This window comes from Melanerpes formicivorus, unplaced genomic scaffold, assembly GCF_026170545.1.
Source record: "Melanerpes formicivorus ecotype bairdi unplaced genomic scaffold, bMelFor1.0.p_v2 SCAF_7, whole genome shotgun sequence".
NCBI lineage: Eukaryota > Metazoa > Chordata > Aves > Piciformes > Picidae > Melanerpes > Melanerpes formicivorus.
In genome coordinates this window covers 18,380,440-18,400,035 of record NW_027142359.1, presented here as the reverse complement: position 1 = coordinate 18,400,035, position 19,596 = coordinate 18,380,440, and the positions used below count along the sequence as shown (strand labels likewise).

General features: G+C 37.9%; 1 protein-coding gene across 5 annotated transcripts in view; it reads left to right on the top strand.

The window, feature by feature from the left end:
• EVI5 (ecotropic viral integration site 5) overlaps window positions 1–19,596 on the top strand; it is a 74,063-nt gene that overhangs the window by 1,815 nt on the left and 52,652 nt on the right. For 3 of the 5 annotated variants that reach the window (XM_068141259.1, XM_068141258.1, XM_068141260.1), the window contains exons 2-8: window positions 8,560–8,611; window positions 8,831–9,060; window positions 12,844–13,033; window positions 16,000–16,224; window positions 17,224–17,298; window positions 18,080–18,205; window positions 18,946–19,089. In XM_068141259.1, the coding sequence (XP_067997360.1) occupies window positions 8,603–8,611; window positions 8,831–9,060; window positions 12,844–13,033; window positions 16,000–16,224; window positions 17,224–17,298; window positions 18,080–18,205; window positions 18,946–19,089 (999 nt within the window). In that variant the 5' untranslated portion in view covers window positions 8,560–8,602. Of the gene's footprint in view, window positions 1–8,559; window positions 8,612–8,830; window positions 9,061–10,952; window positions 11,008–12,843; window positions 13,034–15,999; window positions 16,225–17,223; window positions 17,299–18,079; window positions 18,206–18,945; window positions 19,090–19,596 lie in introns of those variants that run through there. The other 2 variants (XM_068141262.1, XM_068141261.1) reach the window with 2 other exon arrangements.

Below are 19,596 nucleotides of genomic sequence, written 5' to 3'. Positions count from 1 at the left end.
AGCCTTTCAAACTTAACAAGAGAAGGTGTGGGGGGGAAGTGGCATTCCTAAACAGTTACTGGTGGCTTATTCTTTGGGTAGGATTGATAAATTGAGAAGTAATAAAAATTTGAGTACAAGTCCTCTGCAAGTGAATTTGGGAGAGCAAAAATTGAATACTCTGCTTATTCAAGGTTTTAATATTATTTAGAAGGGGGAGAACAGCTGTGTTGGTCTACGTACACTATTATTCTTCCTGGCTTGTTTTCTTGTGTGGAAAACCCCCCCACTTTTTTCTCACTTCTAAGGAAGAGAGTAAGTAGAATTTAATACATTAGGTATATTTCAAATGTCAAATATGTAGTTTAAAATAGATTATTTTTTTTCTGGCAATCTGAGCAGAACAACAATAAAGAAAACAAATTCTGACTTTATCAATGCTGTTTTCTGAAGCAACTTGTACTTGCCTTGATGGCATAGTCTTAATTTGCTGTTTGTTGTTGTGTTTTTGGTTTTGGGGTTTGGTTTTATGAGTTTTAACAAGGCAAATAGTAAGTGTTAGAGGAATATGTAATTTCAAGTTTAGATACATTCTCTAGAGCTCTTGAATGTATGTCACTAAAGTTTGTAAATAGCATGATTAAAGCCTTGTCTTCCATATTTATAACAATCAATGTCATCTATTGGTTAAGTGTTTGAGCCCTTCAAAGATGGTGCATATTGTCTTGCCTTCAGTGTAGTCTTGTTTGCTGAAGTGGCTGTAGTTCTTTCTTTCTCCAACAAGTGGTAGTGGTTGGAATAAATATGTAGTTGGTTTGTACTAGTGCAGGGACTGTTCTTTTGCTTTGCCTATTTTATGCACCATTGTGGTGGTGATTTGTATTTGTGTATAGAGGGACTATATTCTCTTACAAAGTAGCAGCAGAAGTGATCTAGTGAATCATAGCTTTTCCTTAATTACTCTTAATATTCTCTGACTTCTTGTCAACTCTGGGTAATGTATAGAATTGTGGGAGTAGTATTTTTAGGAGGGCCTAGGAAGTGTTGAAGTTGCAGTAGGATTCAGGCAATGATGTTGGCATGGTTTGTGTTAAAAGAATTGACTCTTGATGTATCCACCTGTATTCAAATTTGCTGCTTACTGAAGAGCTTTGACAGTTTTCATATGGGGAAATTACTAAACAGGTTACACTTCTCGTGTCTAAAACTTCTACTTTGTATTTCTTGTTCTCTGTCAGCAGCTGCAGGTTGCAATGAATTTGTAGCTCACAAGTAATCATGGTTACTAGTCAGTCACTTAGAAACTGGTTTATGATGTTTTTTGAATGTGAGATAGAAAGCTGGCCTTTTAGCTGCTTATTTAGAGGAAAGAAGAGCAATAGTCTTGAAGGTAGGGTCTCATTAGTAATTATTTACCAGAATTGTAAGTAAAAGCTTCCATTGTTGCTGTGTTCCATAAGGCCATGCTTATGTTCATTGGGTTTTCCATCAAGTCTTGCTCCATACATCCCTTTAAACTTACAAGTTTAACTCCTTGCAGATTTTGTATACTTTTTAATTGAAGAATTGTTTAAAACAATTGGTTTTAATGGAGACTCAGTGAACACTGAAAAGTTGCTTAGTTGTTTTTCACTTTCAAAATAGGAACCAAAGGCTTTTAGTAAATGTAGCTGTATTTAACTTCTATTTTTTTTACCCTAATGTATCTTAGATGCTAGTCCTGGCTTCTTTCCAGGAGGAAGTTGGCTAAAAACAATGTTAAGGAAGCTAGGCTTCAAGGAATGAGTAGGAAAGTAAAACTTATACAAAAGAGCTTTGCTCATAAAACATATATGGCCTTCAGTCCTTCTTGGTTTTTTACAAATGTCTGGTGATACTTGAACTGTAGTGAAATGACTGAGGTATGTTTTATTAAAAAATGAAATTATAATAAAAAAATCTAGTGCCTAAACTGACTTTGCAGGAGTTGTTCTTTATTTTAGCCAATTGATTCCATTCTTTCCTCTTTTGTTAGCCAAAGGGATGGACCTTCAAGTACATGTGTGCATAACTTGGCATGCTGTTCCTCAGATACAAAGAAGTTTTCCATGCAGAGGTCTAAAAGAACAAAGAAACAGGAAGTGCCCTTTGAAAGTTTTTTACTGAAGTCCTTCAGTCATTGCAGCTCTCAGTCTTTTGTGCAAAAGCATTCTACCTGGTTCTTTTCCCTATGAAAGGACATCTCTGGTTTTCTGAAGGTTGTTAAATTGCTGTCAGATATGAACTTGTTTGATAAGGGACAATCTTTAGGCAGACAGGAGATAGTGTCTGCAAAAGCACTGTAATTTATCTCCTTAGCTAGCACACTGGAACAATGCTTGGCAGATGGTAAACCACAGTGGACTTCAAAGGTAATTAAAAACCTGGAATTGTCCTTGGAAATTAGCAGAATCCAGTTGAATTTGGTCAGTGATTTTAAAATGTTATTTATGACTTTAAGCAATGATTTCAACACTTAGTGGATCACTACAGCAATTCTAATCAAGTACCTCCCTAAACCATCTTTTATATTAGATTGTTACATATATGAACTTTCTGCTTCAGGTTTCTGCTTTCAGGTGTTTTGAAGCCATCAACACTCCAGCTAGCATTTTAAGAGTGTGGAGATGACTTTTAAAAAAAGTGTATTTATTAAAAGATACTACAGGAAACTTTCTGATAGCTTAAGATATACACAATATAAAATATTAAGACCATTTCAACCTTTGAATTAACCTTTAACAGCTAGTGAGTATGAAATTAAATGGAAGCTGACGAAAGCTAGTCATGATATTCTTGGCTATTGTAAGGAGATATTACAAGAAAAAAACAGGAATATGTGTAACTAGGGACTTTTTCCTCAGACTTCAGCAGAAATCAATGACATGAATTCATAAAGTAAAATATGGAGATGAAGCTTATAGGAAAAGTATGCCTGAGCCCTAAAGCAGGATTTTTATCTTGTCAGGAATCTTAACAGGTTGATTGACCTGCTGCCTCTCCTGCATGGGTTGCTGATTGAGTCAGTTTATTTTTTTTTCATACATTAGAATGCTATTAACTTTTCTTGAAGCACACAGGAGACTGGGTCCGTGAAATGCTGTATGACAGGCTTGGAAACCACATACACAGCCCCAATTATCTGAGACGTTTTTAGTATGTAGAATAGTGTAAGGATTACTTCCTGTATCCTGAAAGTTCCTGCTTCTTTCTTTTCAGGAAGAGAAGAAAGAGTGGAGAACATACATAAAGTAGTGTTTGTGTAAGACTTGCAGTTATTTTCACTTTGTCACGTGATAACAAGAATTGAGGTAGTATTCTGGGTAATAAGGATACTTGTAACTTTTTTCTCAGGGAAATGAATATAGGTATTAATCTAATTCAGTGTGTGCAGCAAAATACCTTTTTAAAAGAGATCTGAATAGTCTTTCTTAGAAAAACAAATATGTGGTGGTAACACTTAGATGCTGCACAATACCTTGGAATTTTCAGGGAAAGGGATTTATATGATTGTAAATAATGCAGGATACTGCAGTGTGCCTTCATTTCATATGCTCCTCCACCTCACTATTACTTGGAGTAACTCAAAAATCTAGAGGCTCTTCTTGGTAATAAAATGCTGTGATTGGCAGCTATTTAAAGATGCTAAACATAAAGTTGAGATACTGAATTTTATGTGTTTTGGCACATATAAGCCAATGATATATATAAACATATCTTTGCAGTAGCTTAAAGTACTTAGTAGATAGGTCTGTGCCTTGCCTGATGATTGCTCAGATGGATGAGAATTGCTGGTAGTTGAGTTGTGCTCATTGGAAACTGCATCAGAGAAGAGAGTCTTCAGTAGTAAAGACTTGTCCCCCTCGCACTTTCTTAGAAGGTATCTATGTGGTCTGAGGCGGGCAGAGGTAAATGAACTCTTCCTGTGCTCTTGGTCTGTTGGCAAGCCAGAACCATTATAGCTGTTAATATGGCCTGGAGCCTGAATTGAATGTACCTGGTTTAGAGCTGGTCAATGTCTGCTCAGTTTCCAGTGTCCTCTTGCAAAGGTTTAAAAGAGCCTACATCTGCTTGCTTGTCTCCAGGCCGGGCCATCTTCAGTGCAAAGTGTTGGTGCCCCTAGGAGTAGGCCAGGAGCAGCATTTCTGTTCAAAGTCTGATTAATTGACAGGTTCTTGAGTGAGTTCCTTCTGAGGAAAAAAAGCACATTTTTTAAAATGGGTTTACGCTGGTTTTGATCACACATTAATAAAAATTAATAATGACTTGATCGTTTTGATGGTGCTCTTGATTATTTGGCATGCTTCCCAGGCAATGTAGGTTATGCTTCATACTCAAATATAACTCAGAATGCTGGAAATAAAAGGGAAACCAATCATCTTGGCATACTTGAAAAAACTGTGTGAGGTCAGCTTAGCAAAGAATACTGTCAACTGAGGGCTTCCAGCCTGGGCTGGATAGCTGAAGGGATGGAGAGCCTGCTCCCAGGTCTGATATATACTAGGAGCAGAGCCATAAGCTTGATCTGTCTGCATAGCTGCTGCCAGTGATAGTGCAGCAGAGGAGGGCTCCAGGTACAGCTTCACAAGTGTGAGAGCTTCAGCGATAAGGCTGAACAGAGTGGAAGTGTATATGCGTAGTGAGAGGACAGTGGCTAAAGTCCCGTCTTGTGTAGTTTTATTCAGCGCTGTAAACTAAGATTTTTTTGGGATGGGCACTGTGGTTATCTGACTGTCCTTGTTACTGCTACAAGCAGCTGAGCACGTGACTCTGATCGTTTTCCAAAATAATGAAGAGTAGCAAATGGGGGAAGACCCTTCGTAACTGAAGTGCAAAGCATTGTTGTTCTAGCCAAAGGTGAGGCACTGCTACAGGCTGGCGCACATATTGCCTGTTAAATAATGACCAGTATTTGAAAGAAACATTAGTTTAGGAAAGGCTTGAGGAGACTGTTCAAAAGTATGAAGAAGAGATTAAAAGTTTTGTGGTGGTTTTCTTGAAACTTTCCAGAAGGCTGTGTTAAGCAAAGTCACAGTATCACAGTATTGCCAAGGCTGGAAGAGACCTCGAGGATCATGGAGTCCAACCTGTCACCGCAGACCCATGACTAGACCATGGCACCAAGTGTCATGTCCAATCTCCTCTTGAACACCTCGAGGGATGGTGACTCCACCACCTCCCTTGGCAGCCCATTCCATTAACAAAGGACTCGCTCGGTAAAGAACTTTCTCCTCACCTCAAGCCTAAACCTCCCCTGGCACAGCTTGAGACTGTGTCCTCTTGTTCTGGTGCTGGTTGCCTGGGAGAAGAGACCAACCCCTTCCTGGCTACAACCACCTTTCAGGTAGTTGTAGAGGGCAATGAGGTCACCCCTGAGCCTCCTCTTCTCCAGGCTAAACAATCCCAGCTCTCTCAGCCTCTCCTCATAGGGCTTGTGTTCAAGGCCTCTCACCAGCCTCGTTGTCCTTCTCTGGACACGTTCAAGTGTCTCAATGTCCTTCCTAAACTGAGGGGCCCAGAACTGGACCCAGTACTCAAGGTGCGGCCTAACCAATGCAGAGTACAGGGGCACAATGAGCTCCCTGCTCCTGCTGGCCACACTATTCCTAATACAGGCCAGAATTTGTAAAGCAGGGAGTTGTTAAATCAGATGGTCTCACAGATTTTCCTGTGTTTCCAGGTGTTGGTGATACCCAGTGAAAGTACATGCTTTCATTCATACTGAATTTATTCTCACTTTGTACAACTTCATAGCTCTGAGCCTCAGTTTCTCTGAAGAGGTTGGAGTGAAACCTGTGCGTGTGTTGATAGGAATACCAGCGTGTTGCTGCTAGAAAGGTTTTCTTTGACAAGTGACCTAATGGGCCTGAAAAGAAGAACTCTGAAATCTGGCACTGAATGTCAATTGTGAAAATAACATCGGTGAAATGTTGAAGTATGTAAATTCTGTTACTTTGCCCTTTTCATGGAAATGATTAATGAACTGATAGCTAAATGCCTTAATGTCTTAAGTCCAGGAGTCTTCACTGATGCTGACAGTAAAAGAGAGCTAGCTTTGGATTTTCAGAAAACCCTGTAAAAGCCTGGTGAAATAGATAAAAGCTTGAATAGTTAGTCATTAGATGAGAAGTATTTTCTTCCCACCCCCCTGTCTTGTAGCTTGGCTCTGGGTGACTGCAGTGGCTGTTTTTCCCCAGATGAATTCTTCATGTGTTTTCAATGCAAACTTCACTGTGAGCCTTTTTATCTTCAAACGTTTGCTTTTTGCAGCTGTACGTTGCTGCTCTGTGTTCATGATTTCAAGTAGTTGACTAGGAATATTTTTTTGGGTACTAATTCTCTGAATACATTCTGAGGGAACATCTGATTTATCTGCTGTCTTGCTTGGTTTTCTTGACCTTGCTTTTTCTTGCTCTTCTTCACATGATTGGTTTCTACAAACTTTACACTATTTTTTCATGTGTAGTGATGTGTTGGTGAATGAATGTTAGTAAGATTCTTGACTTCCATCCCCCACTTTGCTCCTTGCTTCAGCTGTCAATGTGGAATATGGCCCTCATAAGGTCTAAGCCATGCTCAGCTTTTTGCCATATGTCTTCCTGGTTCTTTTACTTTCTAAAGAGATAAAAGTTGACGGTATAATTTCTCTTCCTGGTTGTATTGCATAGGGTATTGCTCCAAATCACTGCTTTTCTAATACTCATGTGTAAGAGCCCTAGAATGGGCAACTTCTAACACCTGCTGTGTATGGCACCCATATTTGCTGCATTAGCACTGACTGTTTCTTCTGGCATTTATATTTGGAAAAGTTGCATTACTTGTCATATTTGAAGCAGCCTAAAACCTTTGAGAAAATAGTCCGTTGTGAGATGCATGAGTTACCTTTATCATAATGATGTTTTCCTCAAAGTAGAGCTGCAATGTTTTATTTCATAGCAATATAGAATAAAGGAATACTGAGTGAAGTATTAATTCATGTATTCAACTTGAGATTTTGAAAACAAGTTTTACTTCTTTCTTTTATAAAAGATGGTGTTAAATGCTAGCATTGGAAGTTACTAAATTACTAACTTCAAAAGGTGATGTTTTGCTTTTTGGTTTTGGTTTGTTTGGTGGTATTCACTCCTCCTCCCCTACTCTGTTTTTGTTTGGTTTTGGTTAAAATGCTGTACTGATGTGCCTGAGCTTTCCTGTCCAGCAGTCACTTAACCCTTTGCTCCCTTTCTGATGCCTGTGCTAGGGCTGTACTCTTCTGAGCTCTGGGTTGTGTCCCTGTATCGGAAGATTTCTAGCAAACTCTGTTACTCTTTCCAGAACAAATGGTAAACATATGGAGACTCTTTTTCAGTCCTGCAGTAGAGCTCTCAAGCGTTAAGTTGCTGGTGGAGAGGAAGTACCACTGTTCGGCCCTGACCTGCAGTGTTCCTCTTGTTTTCTGAAGACGTGTGTCTTCCTTTCAATAGCATGTGAAAATAACATTCTGGTGGACTTGATTTGCGGGGGGGAGGGAAGTTCATTGTAGCATTGTATGTAAATAAAGGCTTCTACTGTAGCAATCCGTTGCTCAGACTATATGCTGTGCTTTAGATAAATGCATACTGTGCTGAGATGGAGTTACTTTTCACAGCTTAAATTCTTCATTAGATAGATTCTGCTGCATAATTGTGACAATGATTGAGCAATCAAGAATCTTGAGAAAGTCAGCAAGGCTCAAAATAAATAGTTGGCAGGAACAGCACTTCAAAGGAAGTTCCTCTTCAACCTTGGTTTTGGCAATTTTTAACCTGTTGCTAGGAAGCTAGCTTGTCCTTTCAGATCCATCTAGATTTTTTCCTAAGTTGGGCCAGGGAAGAACTGAACTGTGTTGTGCATCACTGTAGGTCAAAGCCTCTTACACTTTAAGTTGCTGAAGGAAGCTCTAGTGAGGGTTTTGTTAGCAAATACTTCCAGGAGCTGTATTTCTTTTTGTCTGTGACCTGTGAATCTCTTAAGCTGCATTACCCCATAACACTGATGGAGAAGATCATGATCAGTCCCAGACAACCTCCTCATTCCTGGATCTGCAGTTTCCCCAACTGTTTTTGCAGAACTGTCTTCTACTCTGTTAGCACCTCTTGCTTTTCCTCCAGAGCTCCTCTCAAACCCCACGTTTGTCTGGGTTTGTAGTGTGATCAGGGGTCCTACACCAGGGACACTTGGCATAAGGGTGATCTGAAGAGGAAGTAGGGAAGAAGAACAGCTGACAGCATGAGACTTTAATGGAAGACATTTATGAGCTGTTGTAAATTCTTTCTGACCTTTTCTCTGCACTCTGACTGCAGGATCTCTTGCTTTGGTGTAGATTCAAAATGTGATGACCCTGCTCCTCTGTCCTGCCACTATAGGGATTAGTGAATGTGAGCAGTGAGTGGTCTCGAGTGTTTACACTGATGTACCACTCTGAGTTCCATCAGTAAAAGTAGTTGACTGTTGCTGTATTTTTCTACAGTTTCTGTGCCATTATTAGTTTATTAAGATGTTTTAAAATAAGCTTTTATTTCTGTTTGTTTTTGTAATGGGAAGTCTGAGCCGTTCCTGGATCCTGTGGTATTTCTGTACTGCAGAAATGAGCTCTGTGAGTATGCATCAGGAATTCTTCCGAATATCTTTGTAGATTAGCATCATACTTGCATGTTACTACTTTTATATGTGTTGCTGTTGATGCTTGTGTTGCTTCTGAAAGCCTTGAGTGTTCTGGAGAAGTAGATAATCTCAGTGTTCAGTACAGCAGGCCTACTGAAGAAAGGTATTGGAAGAAGACAACTGTTGCATCCTTTTCTTTTTGTCATCACAGGTGGCGACAGACAAGGTTGCAGGGAAGCTGAGCTCTACTCTCTCATGGGTGAAGAACACTGTATCGCACACCGTCAGTCAAATGGCCAGTCAGGTGGCAAGTCCATCCGCCTCGTTACACACTACATCTTCTTCTACCACTCTCTCTACACCGGCATTATCACCATCCTCACCAACACAGCTGAGTCCAGATGACTTAGAATTACTTGCTAAACTTGAGGAACAGAACAGGTGAATGGAAAACCTTTTGTTCTTTAAAGTATTGTAATGAGACTGAAATTGTTTTTATTGCAATTTCAGCACAGAGGCTGTTAATGGAGGGTTGAGGTAAAACTTTATGCTACCTTTCAGTTTCAAAGCCACATGGCTTAAGAACTCCTGTGCTTGTGCTGTGTTTTTGTGTGAACTCCAAAAGGTGTTTTTTCTTTCCTGGTTTTACAAGAGTGTTTATAGCTGCATTTAATCCTAAGAAATTGCACTGGAGCTATGTGATTTTCAGTGTGCAGTTTAAAATAGAGTATCTCAGGGGTGAGACTTTCGTATGACCTCCTCACCATCTTTTACCAAACCTGTAATTTGTTACCTTTTTGAAATCTTAAGATTTCTGAATTCCATTTGCTTTATTTTTTCCCTTTTACCCAGGTCCTGCTTTCCACTATATAGCACACTGTTTTAGAGACAGAACAGCGTTCACCCATCTTTTAGCTGCTACACTAACTGTGGCAGATGCATAATGTCTTAATTTCATGAAAAGTAAATTCCTGATAAGTCCTTTCTATTAATTTTTGCATTTTTCTTTTCTATAGTAAGCAACAATGTTCTTGGCAGCCTTTCTGTATGTGTTTATCTGCACCATCTACAGTTCAAGATGCAACTTTCACTTGGATCAATTGCTATTGACATGCACAGTGATTACACATTGACAGGCTAAGAAATAAAGCTGGATCATGTGATTTCTTAATTCTCAATTTGCAGAACCCATAATTATTTGCACTTCTGAGGCAGGACTTTTAAGTCAGCTGGCCTTTTACAAAATTTAGTTATATCTGGCAAGTGTGAAAGGCTGACTGTATGTTGACTAGTTTTGTGATGGGCTAGGAGGCAAGGAGAGCAGGTTTTAGATTTAGCAGATAGCTGCAGGGCTTTGATACCTGCTGAAGATTGCTGTCCCCTGTGCTGTAGTGAAATGCAGAGTTTGATAGTTTAGCTCCAACTAGCTTCTGTTCCAGCTTCTGCTGGTGTGCTGGACTTTGCACTGAGGGAGTTAAGGTACTCACTCCTTGTTTGTTTTCTTCTTTTCCCCTCTCATGTTTATACACTGCAGCCTAATAGCTACAGAACTTCAGGAAATTTATTGTGTTTGTCTAATTCTTCAGAAGGCTGCTTTTCAGAAAGATAATTTGGATTTAGTCTGAGGCATTCCACTTTGTTGTAGACTTAGTGACTAATTTCTATTTGAAGAGTAGTAACACCTGTTCTTTGGAGTACTTGTCTGTGTTGGAGCATCACGTCTACATCTAGAGCCCTCATCTCTCATTAAGCCCTGCAGTTATAGTGGGTTACTTACTGAAAGCAGAATGTGGGCTTGAGCTTGATAGTTTTTTTTTTTTTTCAGCTTTATTAATTTAGTAGATAAACTGGCAAATCTGTCTGTTTTAATTTAACTTTTTCTAGTTCAATCCCACTTTTTCTTATTAGATACTACTCTTTAATACAGACACTTTATGCTCATGTGCTGGGTACATTGTAGTTTCAGAACAGTTCAAATCTGCCTTTTTGTACAATGGCACTTTGTTGAGAAGGAATTGTACTCTGAACACAGGGCACTAACTATTCTTGTTTCTGCTTGCTGGAAGAATTACTGGTGATGGGTATATTTTAAGTTTTCTATTTCATTGTTGGCTTTTATGTCAAGAAGAGTATGAGTTAGTTAAATACCTAGAAATAAGAACTCTGTATCAAGCTATGTCTTGTAACATTCTGTAGTCCAATTACGCTGAAACGCCTCTCAGAATAATATTGCAGCACAGTCCAGAGTCCTGGTGGAGCTGTTGGCCATTAGTAAATCATTTATAAAGTTTTCAGTGAAAGAAAACAGTGACTAAATGCCACGGAACTTGTTACTTACTGTAAAAAGAACTTCCCATTTTCAAATCTAAGGAAAATGAGTGTGTCCAGGTAAGGTCCTATTACAGAAACTTAGCCTAACTTCTATAGAAAACTGTGAAAACTGAAAGTGACTTGTTAGAACCTTGGTTTTTTAATTATAATGTTTATTCTCTGCATGTTTCCCCTTCGATTACTTCGAATTTGATCTGTAGTGCTATCTTAGATTGAGAGGAGTAGAATAGAATAAGCCAGGTTGGAAGAGGCGTTCTGAACTGTGAATTTTCATTATGGATTAGTGTAGGCCAGATTTCTAAACATGAAAACTATTTTGGTTATTACATTTTTCCTCAAAACAATATTTTTTTGCATTCCATTAACATGGACTAAATTAAAATTTGCCTTGAAAAAGTGTTATTTTTATTTATTTATTTTTTTTTTTCTAAACACACTGCTGTTTAACTTCTTCTAAACAAAATACTACTGCAGAGAGAGCACTTGTTGTCTTCATGAATTAAATTACTTTTCTCCTTAACTTTCCTAAATACCAGTAGGTAAGCACCGTCAATGGGAAAAACTAGTATACATGTATCTCTGCTGTAACAGGCAGCTCAAATACTGCAGATTTGTATACAATCTTGGGTACATTACAACACGGGTTATTAAGTATCTAAACCCTAACCTGACATTGCTGACATGCTGAAGTGGTTAGCTTTTGTGAGGATGCATTGAGAAGTTATTCAACCAGATCACTGGTTTGCACATGTTGGAAGTTGTGGAAGTTAAAGGGCAAATGAAACTCGTGATACAGCAAAACACTTCCTCAAATTAATCTGAACTCTTGCTCTTGGGTAAAGCTGTCTTAGAGTCTTCTTCCTGCTTATGGGGCTGAATATGAGTTGTGGATAAACAAAGCAGGCCTTTTTGCCCAGTATCCCCCAACCCTTGCAAAACTGATGATTGTAGCACCCAGCTAGAAGGGAAGTCTCTTCAACTTGTATAGCACTTGACACATCTTTATGTATACCTTGCTGCCTGGTAACCCCAGGAGTTCTCACATCTGAAATCCATACTTTAATTACATATTCATTAGCTATCCTAACCACTTTTGTTGCCTAGTCCTCATTCTTTAGGTCTGAGATTTTTCCCCCCCTTGTGTTTGTGAAACAGTGTTGATTTTTGTGAACAGTTGTGAGCAAACATCAGGTATTTTAAAATTGCTCCTGCTTTTAATTATTCTGCCTGTATTTACATTGTCAATTAAAAAAGAATAGTCATGTGGACTTCTCAGAGGTCAATTTTTTTTGTCTTTCTTTGGGATTACTGTCTGTTTTGCCATGCTTTGACATTTGATGCTATCATTGAGGATATTTAGCTTCCTTATGTTCTCATTGTCACAGTGGCTGTGGGTATTTTATTGCTAGTAAAATCAGAGCACTCACTGGTATTTATACCTCAAAACAAAACTTGCACATCTTCCTTTAGGGCTGTTAATACAAAGTTGATGAATGCATAAGAGAATTTGGCTTGCAATGTTTCTGTTCTTTCTCTAATTTGATATCTTTATGAATTAGGATCCAGTTCATGGAACCACAAAACACTTGTATTAATCTCTCTTCTCTTAGTGTTGTTGATGTATGATGTGATTATTTTTATCCATTTCCTCAAATGTTGCAACGTGAGCTATTCTGGCTTCAGAAATACTTGAGATCTCAAGAAGAAACTGTAACATTGGTCAGTTCATCTTTTCAAAACTAGTACAAATTGATGTTGAAAAACTGTTCCACTGAACATTTAGATACATTCTTTGTAAAGAGGTTGGAATAATTGACTTCTAAGCAAACGACTAATAGTTCAGTCCTGTGAATAGAGGAACTTAAATTTGGGTTTTGTGTGCTTTCTTTGCAGACTCTTGGAAACAGATAGCAAATCTTTGCGATCAGTAAATGGGTCAAGAAGAAACAGCGGATCTTCTCTTGTGTCTAGTTCATCAGCTTCTAGCAATCTCAGTCATCTTGAAGAAGATTCATGGATCCTGTGGGGGAGAATCGTGAATGAATGGGAAGATGTACGGAAAAAGAAAGAAAAGCAAGTTAAGGTTGTAGTTGGATGCTAATTTTTGGAATATATTTGTAATGTGATTGAAAGGATAGTTTTATCTTTTTGTTGGTCTTATTTTTAAAAATAAATGTATAATATATAGTTCCAGATGAATCCATTCTGTTTCTAAGCCATAGAGCTTCCGATGTAAACATTACCAGACTTTGGTAACAGTTTTTTTCCCAGAAAGCATTTCTTATCAGAAACTGGATGCATTTACTGTGTCTTGAATACTAAAGCTTTGTCTACCTCTGTTTCCAAAATGAAATTACTGAAAACCCACTTAAAGGCATCTGCTAGCTGGATGCTATGACTATTGTCCACTGAGCAGCTATTGTTTTAAAGCATTCTTACTAGAAGAGGTGATAATTCCACTGTGTGACACTGAGTTCACCTTTTTATGCATGCCAAGTGTTTTGACCCCACAAAGCAGAAGAGCACATAGTTTTAAAATCCAGTATGGATTGGACAACTTTGGAGTAGTGTGCCCAGCCTGGGTGAGTTGTGGGCATGTACAGAAATGGAATTCGATTACGCTGAACTCAAAGAACGAGCATCTGGGGCATTCAAACATATCTGTGTTTCAGAGGCAACAAGTAGAGCAGTGTGGGAATTTTTGTCTGTAGGCAAGTCTGTTCTGCTTTGGTATTTTATTGGCTCTAGTCTGAAGTTTTATGTGCAGAATACAAATTTTCAAGTCTTTTGAGCGGTTTGAAATGTGTGTGTATGAATAGTTTGTGGGAAGGCAGAACAATGGGCTAAAGTAAAGTATCTTTTATGTGAAGCAGTTGTGAAGAGAGAACATGACTTGAGAGAAAACAAGGGAAGAAAATGAATTCAAGACTTCCTGCTTGCATAGGGAAAGCAATTTCTGGAAAGGTGTTCCCAAAAGGCCATGAAAAGAAGGCCACATGAACCTGGCAAGAAAAAGAAGTGAGATGGTAATAAGTAGATCTGGTTGGATAGAGTTAATCTGAACTGCCTGCATTTGAACATTTTAAAGTGCCACCAGTATTACTTGTTTTTTACAGCTGGCCAAGTATATTATGAGGAGTATTTGATGAACTTTCAGTAAATAATTATATTACCAGTGATGTTTCCTTTGCCAGTTAAGTAATTCTCAGTATTTGTTGGTTCTTGTTTTGTTTGTGGAAAGTCAGCCTGAACTGTGTCATTCTGCATTTACAATGGGATACCAGAACATCTATATCTATTTCCTGAGTGTGCCAGTAGGTGTGACTTTAGCAGCACAGGTATCTTACTGTCTTGGCTGTAAAAGCTGCTCTTGAGTTATTAGATATTTGGTAAGTTTGGAGGGTGGGGTGGTGTGTTTGTTTGTGCTTCAGGTTTTTTTTGTTATTTTGTTTTATAGTTTTAGACATAGGTGTATATACAAACCTTCCTGCATAGGTGATGTGCTCCATCCCTGTGTCTCTTGATACACATTAGAACTAATTTTCTATTTATGGAGGTATTCTGGAGGTTAACTGAAGTCCTGCTTTCCAATATGTGTAATACTCTGTAGAACAGCATTGTTTTAGTTCTTCTTAGTAGGTGCATTTCCCAGCTGTTCCTTTAGGAACTGTTATTCTGTCTAGTAAATGCTTGGTAACTTAAAGCAAGAATCCACTTTGGAATGCTTTGTTATTAGTAGCTCTTGTGGCTTTAGATGGCCGATCTACAATCTGATAGTGTATTGTTGACGAATGCTAAAGATAGATGTGGAAACCTGATGTGTTAGTGTTTTGTCTCGGAGTTGGCAATCTTTTAGGAAGCAACACAGGGTGTCTTAGTTGTTGTATATGGCAGAAATAGGGAGTGGCATTACTAGGATGGTTCTGAAGAAGTCTGGAGATCTTGAAGATATTAGAAAATTGAGGTCAGTTATGCAGAACTCCCACAGCAGAGGTCAAGATTGACTAAAACAGAACTGGAAAGCAAAAGTCTCTTTAAAAGTTACTACTGTTGTGTTAATCAATCTTACTGTTTGGAGAAGTTGGGAGAAATGTTTGGAACAAACAGGAAAAAGAGGGACTTTCGCAGAATAGAAGATTACTCTGGCTTCAGGAAAAAATGCTAGTGAAAAACTGTTTCTTAGGAGACAGAATATTTTATAACAGTTCTTCAGGCATAGAAAACTATTAAAGGAACCCTCTTGTCTTGAAGAGGTTCTAGGTCAATTGCACAATGTACCTCTTAAGTTTATAAACTTCCTGAATTTCTTGGTTTTCAACTCGTGCAACAAGAATACTTTCTGCTTGTGCTTTCTGAAAAGGCATTTATCAGGTTCTTCACTCTATTTTTTGTTGGAATGGTCTTTCCTAAAAATAAATTTATTTTGTTCAGTGGATTTAAACTTAGGTTGGTCCAGTGTCTGAAACTAGGTTTAAGTGCTTTCTTGAAAGAGAACTTGGAAATACTGGCACACCAGAGAAATTAGACACAATTTGTCAAGTCTATCAAATTACTTCTGTTAGTTGTACTATTTTGTACTTTTTTAATTGCATTTTGCTGTGCTATAATTAGTTGCACTTCTATTATTTACCTGTCTTGGAAATAATTTTTAATTGTTGACTAATATCTCAAGCATTACAATTCTAATTAAAGGTGTTATCTTCAATTATCTTTTGTGAAATGTAACAATAACTATATTAAATGATGACTAATGCAAGTTCTTGTTTAAAATTACTTGAATATTCAATTTTCAGGCAGCTTACTACTAATAGTGTTAGGTATTTCAGCCATGAAAAATTTATTCAGTCTCCTGTTAGCTAACAATCTATCACACTAAAATTGAGGTTTACACATTATAAACTGTATGACTGGTTTGTGACATGGTGGAAACATTTTCTGGAGTTTTCAGGGAACTTGATTGTGGAATTGTTTTGCTCTTTAGGCTTATTTATGTTTTCAGGAAATAAAAATGAATTTTTGTCTTTTTTTTTTTATTGTTTTGTGCTCTAGGAGCTTGTTCGAAAAGGGATACCTCATCATTTCAGAGCAATTGTTTGGCAGCTTTTGTGCAGTGCTCAAAGCATGCCAATTAAGGATCAGTATTCAGAGCTTTTGAAAATGACATCTCCTTGTGAGAAATTAATAAGAAGGGACATTGCTAGAACATACCCTGAGCATGATTTTTTTAAAGAAAAAGACAGCCTTGGACAGGAGGTCTTGTTCAATGTGATGAAGGTAAGTCAGTATTTTAGCCCTTGAAAAAATGCATTAGCAAGAATGTGCATAACAGTTTGGAAAGTAATTTGCCTTGTATACATAGTGAATTTTTATCAGTTGCATGTGTTTGAGTTTTTTAAACCTACTCTTACTTCATATCAATGGAATGGTTTAGCAAATGTAAAATTCCAGTTTCAAACATGGCTTTTAAATACATAGTGTTCCTATGGCTGATGGTTTTAATTTGTAAGAGATTTAGAAACCTTACAAAGTTTGCGTTAAAACAAAGTTGAGTGCTTGAAGTAAATTAAATGGTATAAACCAGATCTGGCATTCACCTTGAAAGTGTTTCTCCACCTGCAAGTGGTGGGCCCAAGCCCAGCACAGTTGCTGCGGTGCCCAAGCACAGCATTAAAATGCCATCATAAAATTGAGTTTGCATTATTCTGTCTTCATTGTACTAGAGCTCATATTTAGAAAGGCAGACTTTTCTGTACAATGTAGATTCATGTTGGCAGGCTTCCAAATCATAGTAACCCCCCTAATTCTAAAATCAAGATACAACATGCATGAAGATCACTGCATTTCCTCCATCTGTAAATAAAACTCTGACAGAAGTTTATGAAAACTGTTGTTTCTTTGTCTGGTCAATCTCCTGTTAAAGTAATAATCTTGTGCAGTTCATATGCCAGCTGTCTCATCTTTTGACCAATTTCTGTAGTTGAAAAGTGCATGTATGCTGGTTGCTTTTTTCCTTCTTTGTTTTGTTTTTATTTTGTCTTTTTTTTAAGGTATGCCTTAGTTTTAGCTTTGTATGCTATCAGACAGCAGAGTCCATGTCCTGTTGTAATAGAAGTAGCAAGTAGCATATTTGACTAAAACTTCTGAATAAAATGTCTGTCCTTGGTGGATTTGGGGGAGGCAGAATAAGTTACAACGCTTCATGCTCTTATTTTGCTTACTTCTTATTGATCATGAGGTTTTAATTGTTGAGAGCCTTGAAACTTCATTTCACAGGCTTATTCTTTGGTGGATCGTGAAGTTGGATACTGTCAAGGAAGTGCTTTTATAGTTGGATTACTGCTTATGCAGGTAAACATGATACTAAAAATACGTGAACCTTTGAAATCCCTTCTAGAATGAGTGGTGCTTTATTAGGAGTCTTGTAATAGTTTTCTCTTGTTATACTTTTGACAATGGAATTACCAAGGGCAGCTGTTTTCTCTGCAAATCAAAAGATACTTATTCTCTGTGGTTTTATTGGTCAAAAAGATACTATCTTTGACCGGGAGAATACCTTTATTTCTCTTGCAAGCTATTGTGGTGAATGTTGTTTCAACTATTAACAGACTTATTGTTTCAATCCCATCACACCGAATCTCTTCAGAGTTCAAATAGAACTTTTGCAGTTGATGTGATTAATCTTAAAGCTGCCTTTATATTGCTGGATTCTGTTTTATGACAAGGTGAGGTGTATTACAAGAAACTTGCAGAGCTCCATTTCAGTTTAGGAATCACTTGATAGAATCCACTATACACAGAAGTTCATTAGAGTACTTGTTTATAGATCCCTAAAAAACAAAACACCCCCCTCCCCCAACAACAACTAAAACCAAAAAAACCCAACAAAAACCCCCAAACCAACCAAGCAAAGAACAACCCCAAAACATCCCCTGGCCTCTGAAATTCCAATACCCAAACCTGCCACCAAAACCTACCAAACAAAAAAACAACAACCGTAAAGCAAAACCAGAACCACCTTACCACATGCACACACACAAATTCCCCAAAAGTAAATCCTCCCAGACACTTTCTGTGATCTATCTTTACAATTGTCCAGAGATCTTACTGTGCTTTTTCGTTTTTCATATAGATGCCAGAAGAAGAGGCGTTCTGTGTGTTTGTTAAATTAATGCAAGACTACAGACTACGAGAGCTCTTCAAACCAAGCATGGCTGAACTGGGCCTTTGTATGTACCAGTTTGAATGCATGATACAGGTACGTATGAAATGTATCAAACTTTCTTTTCAATAGCTATTAATTAGGAACTTGGGAATTGGAGTTCCAGAGCGGTCACATTCGTTGGGTAATAGGCTGTTATCTGGACAGTAACTAGTTTCAGAACATCAGAAGTAAATGCACGTGGCTGGCTGGTCTACTTTTTTAACCTGTGGCAGTGACTGCCTTTAAACAGTGAACAATGACGTTTTGTATTGCTGCAGTTTAAGCATATGAATGTCTCCCTTCTGAGAGTCAATGTCTTCATCGTCAGTTAATAGCTAGTTTATAGCTGTTCCTGGTCAGGCTGATAAACCCACAAACTTGTGTCTCTTGATCCAGTTCCTAATGTAATGTTCAGGGGTGGAACATTGTGTAGCAAATAAGACATAGATCTTTAGATTTTTCCAGCTCTCTTTGTAGCCTACTCTTGACTTAGGCATTTACAAGATTGCTACTGTGATCCGGTAGTGTTTCTACTGTCTGTGCTTTGCTGAGTAGAAGTGCTGCAAGGCGTTCTGTATTGGGACTTGTATTGCATGGTTCCTGATAATGACAAATAGTATCTTTCCTGATCCTGTGTCACAAAGATGCTGTCTATATGAAATATTAATTATTTTCTTATTTTATTCAAAATGTGTCAAATACTACAACTCCTAACTGTTGTGTTTTTTTTTTTTTGTTTGTTTGTTTTTGTTTTCTTTATTGTTTTTCTTTTCTTTCTTCCTTCTCTTTTCCAGGAGCATCTTCCAGAGCTTTATGTGCACTTTCAGTCTCAGAGTTTCCACACTTCTATGTATGCGTCGTCATGGTTTCTAACTATATTTCTTACCACTTTTCCACTACCAATTGCAACAAGAATATTTGATATCTTCATGTCTGAGGTAACTACTCAATACTTACATGTTCTACTTTAACAGTAGCCATTAAAAAGCATTTATTTAGGTAGTGGTATAGATCCCATTATGACAGGCAAATCTCAACTAGTCTTGCTTTTTAGTCCTTATGCTTATCAGATATTTTGTAGGGGACAGTGTCTGTGTATGTAGTTTGTCAAGGGAGGGAGAGAAAGTAAATGTAGATACTGTATGCAACTTTGTGCTCTAAACCTATTGAAGAATTTCCAAACCTGCAGTTCTGGATGCCATGCATTAGCATCACATAAAACAGGGACATCCATTTCTCAGTGCTGTAGAAAGATTGAGTTGGAAAGTAATTCTGCTTTCATCCAAAGTTAAAGCTCTATGGGAAAATGCAGACCGAGAAGAGGGAATATTGGCATGTTTTATTGTCCAGATTATGAAGACTAGCCAAAGAAATATATGGAATAATTCAGTGTCCCTATCACAAAGACATGTTGTTTTGGATTAGAGCTTTGTATAGTTGTAACT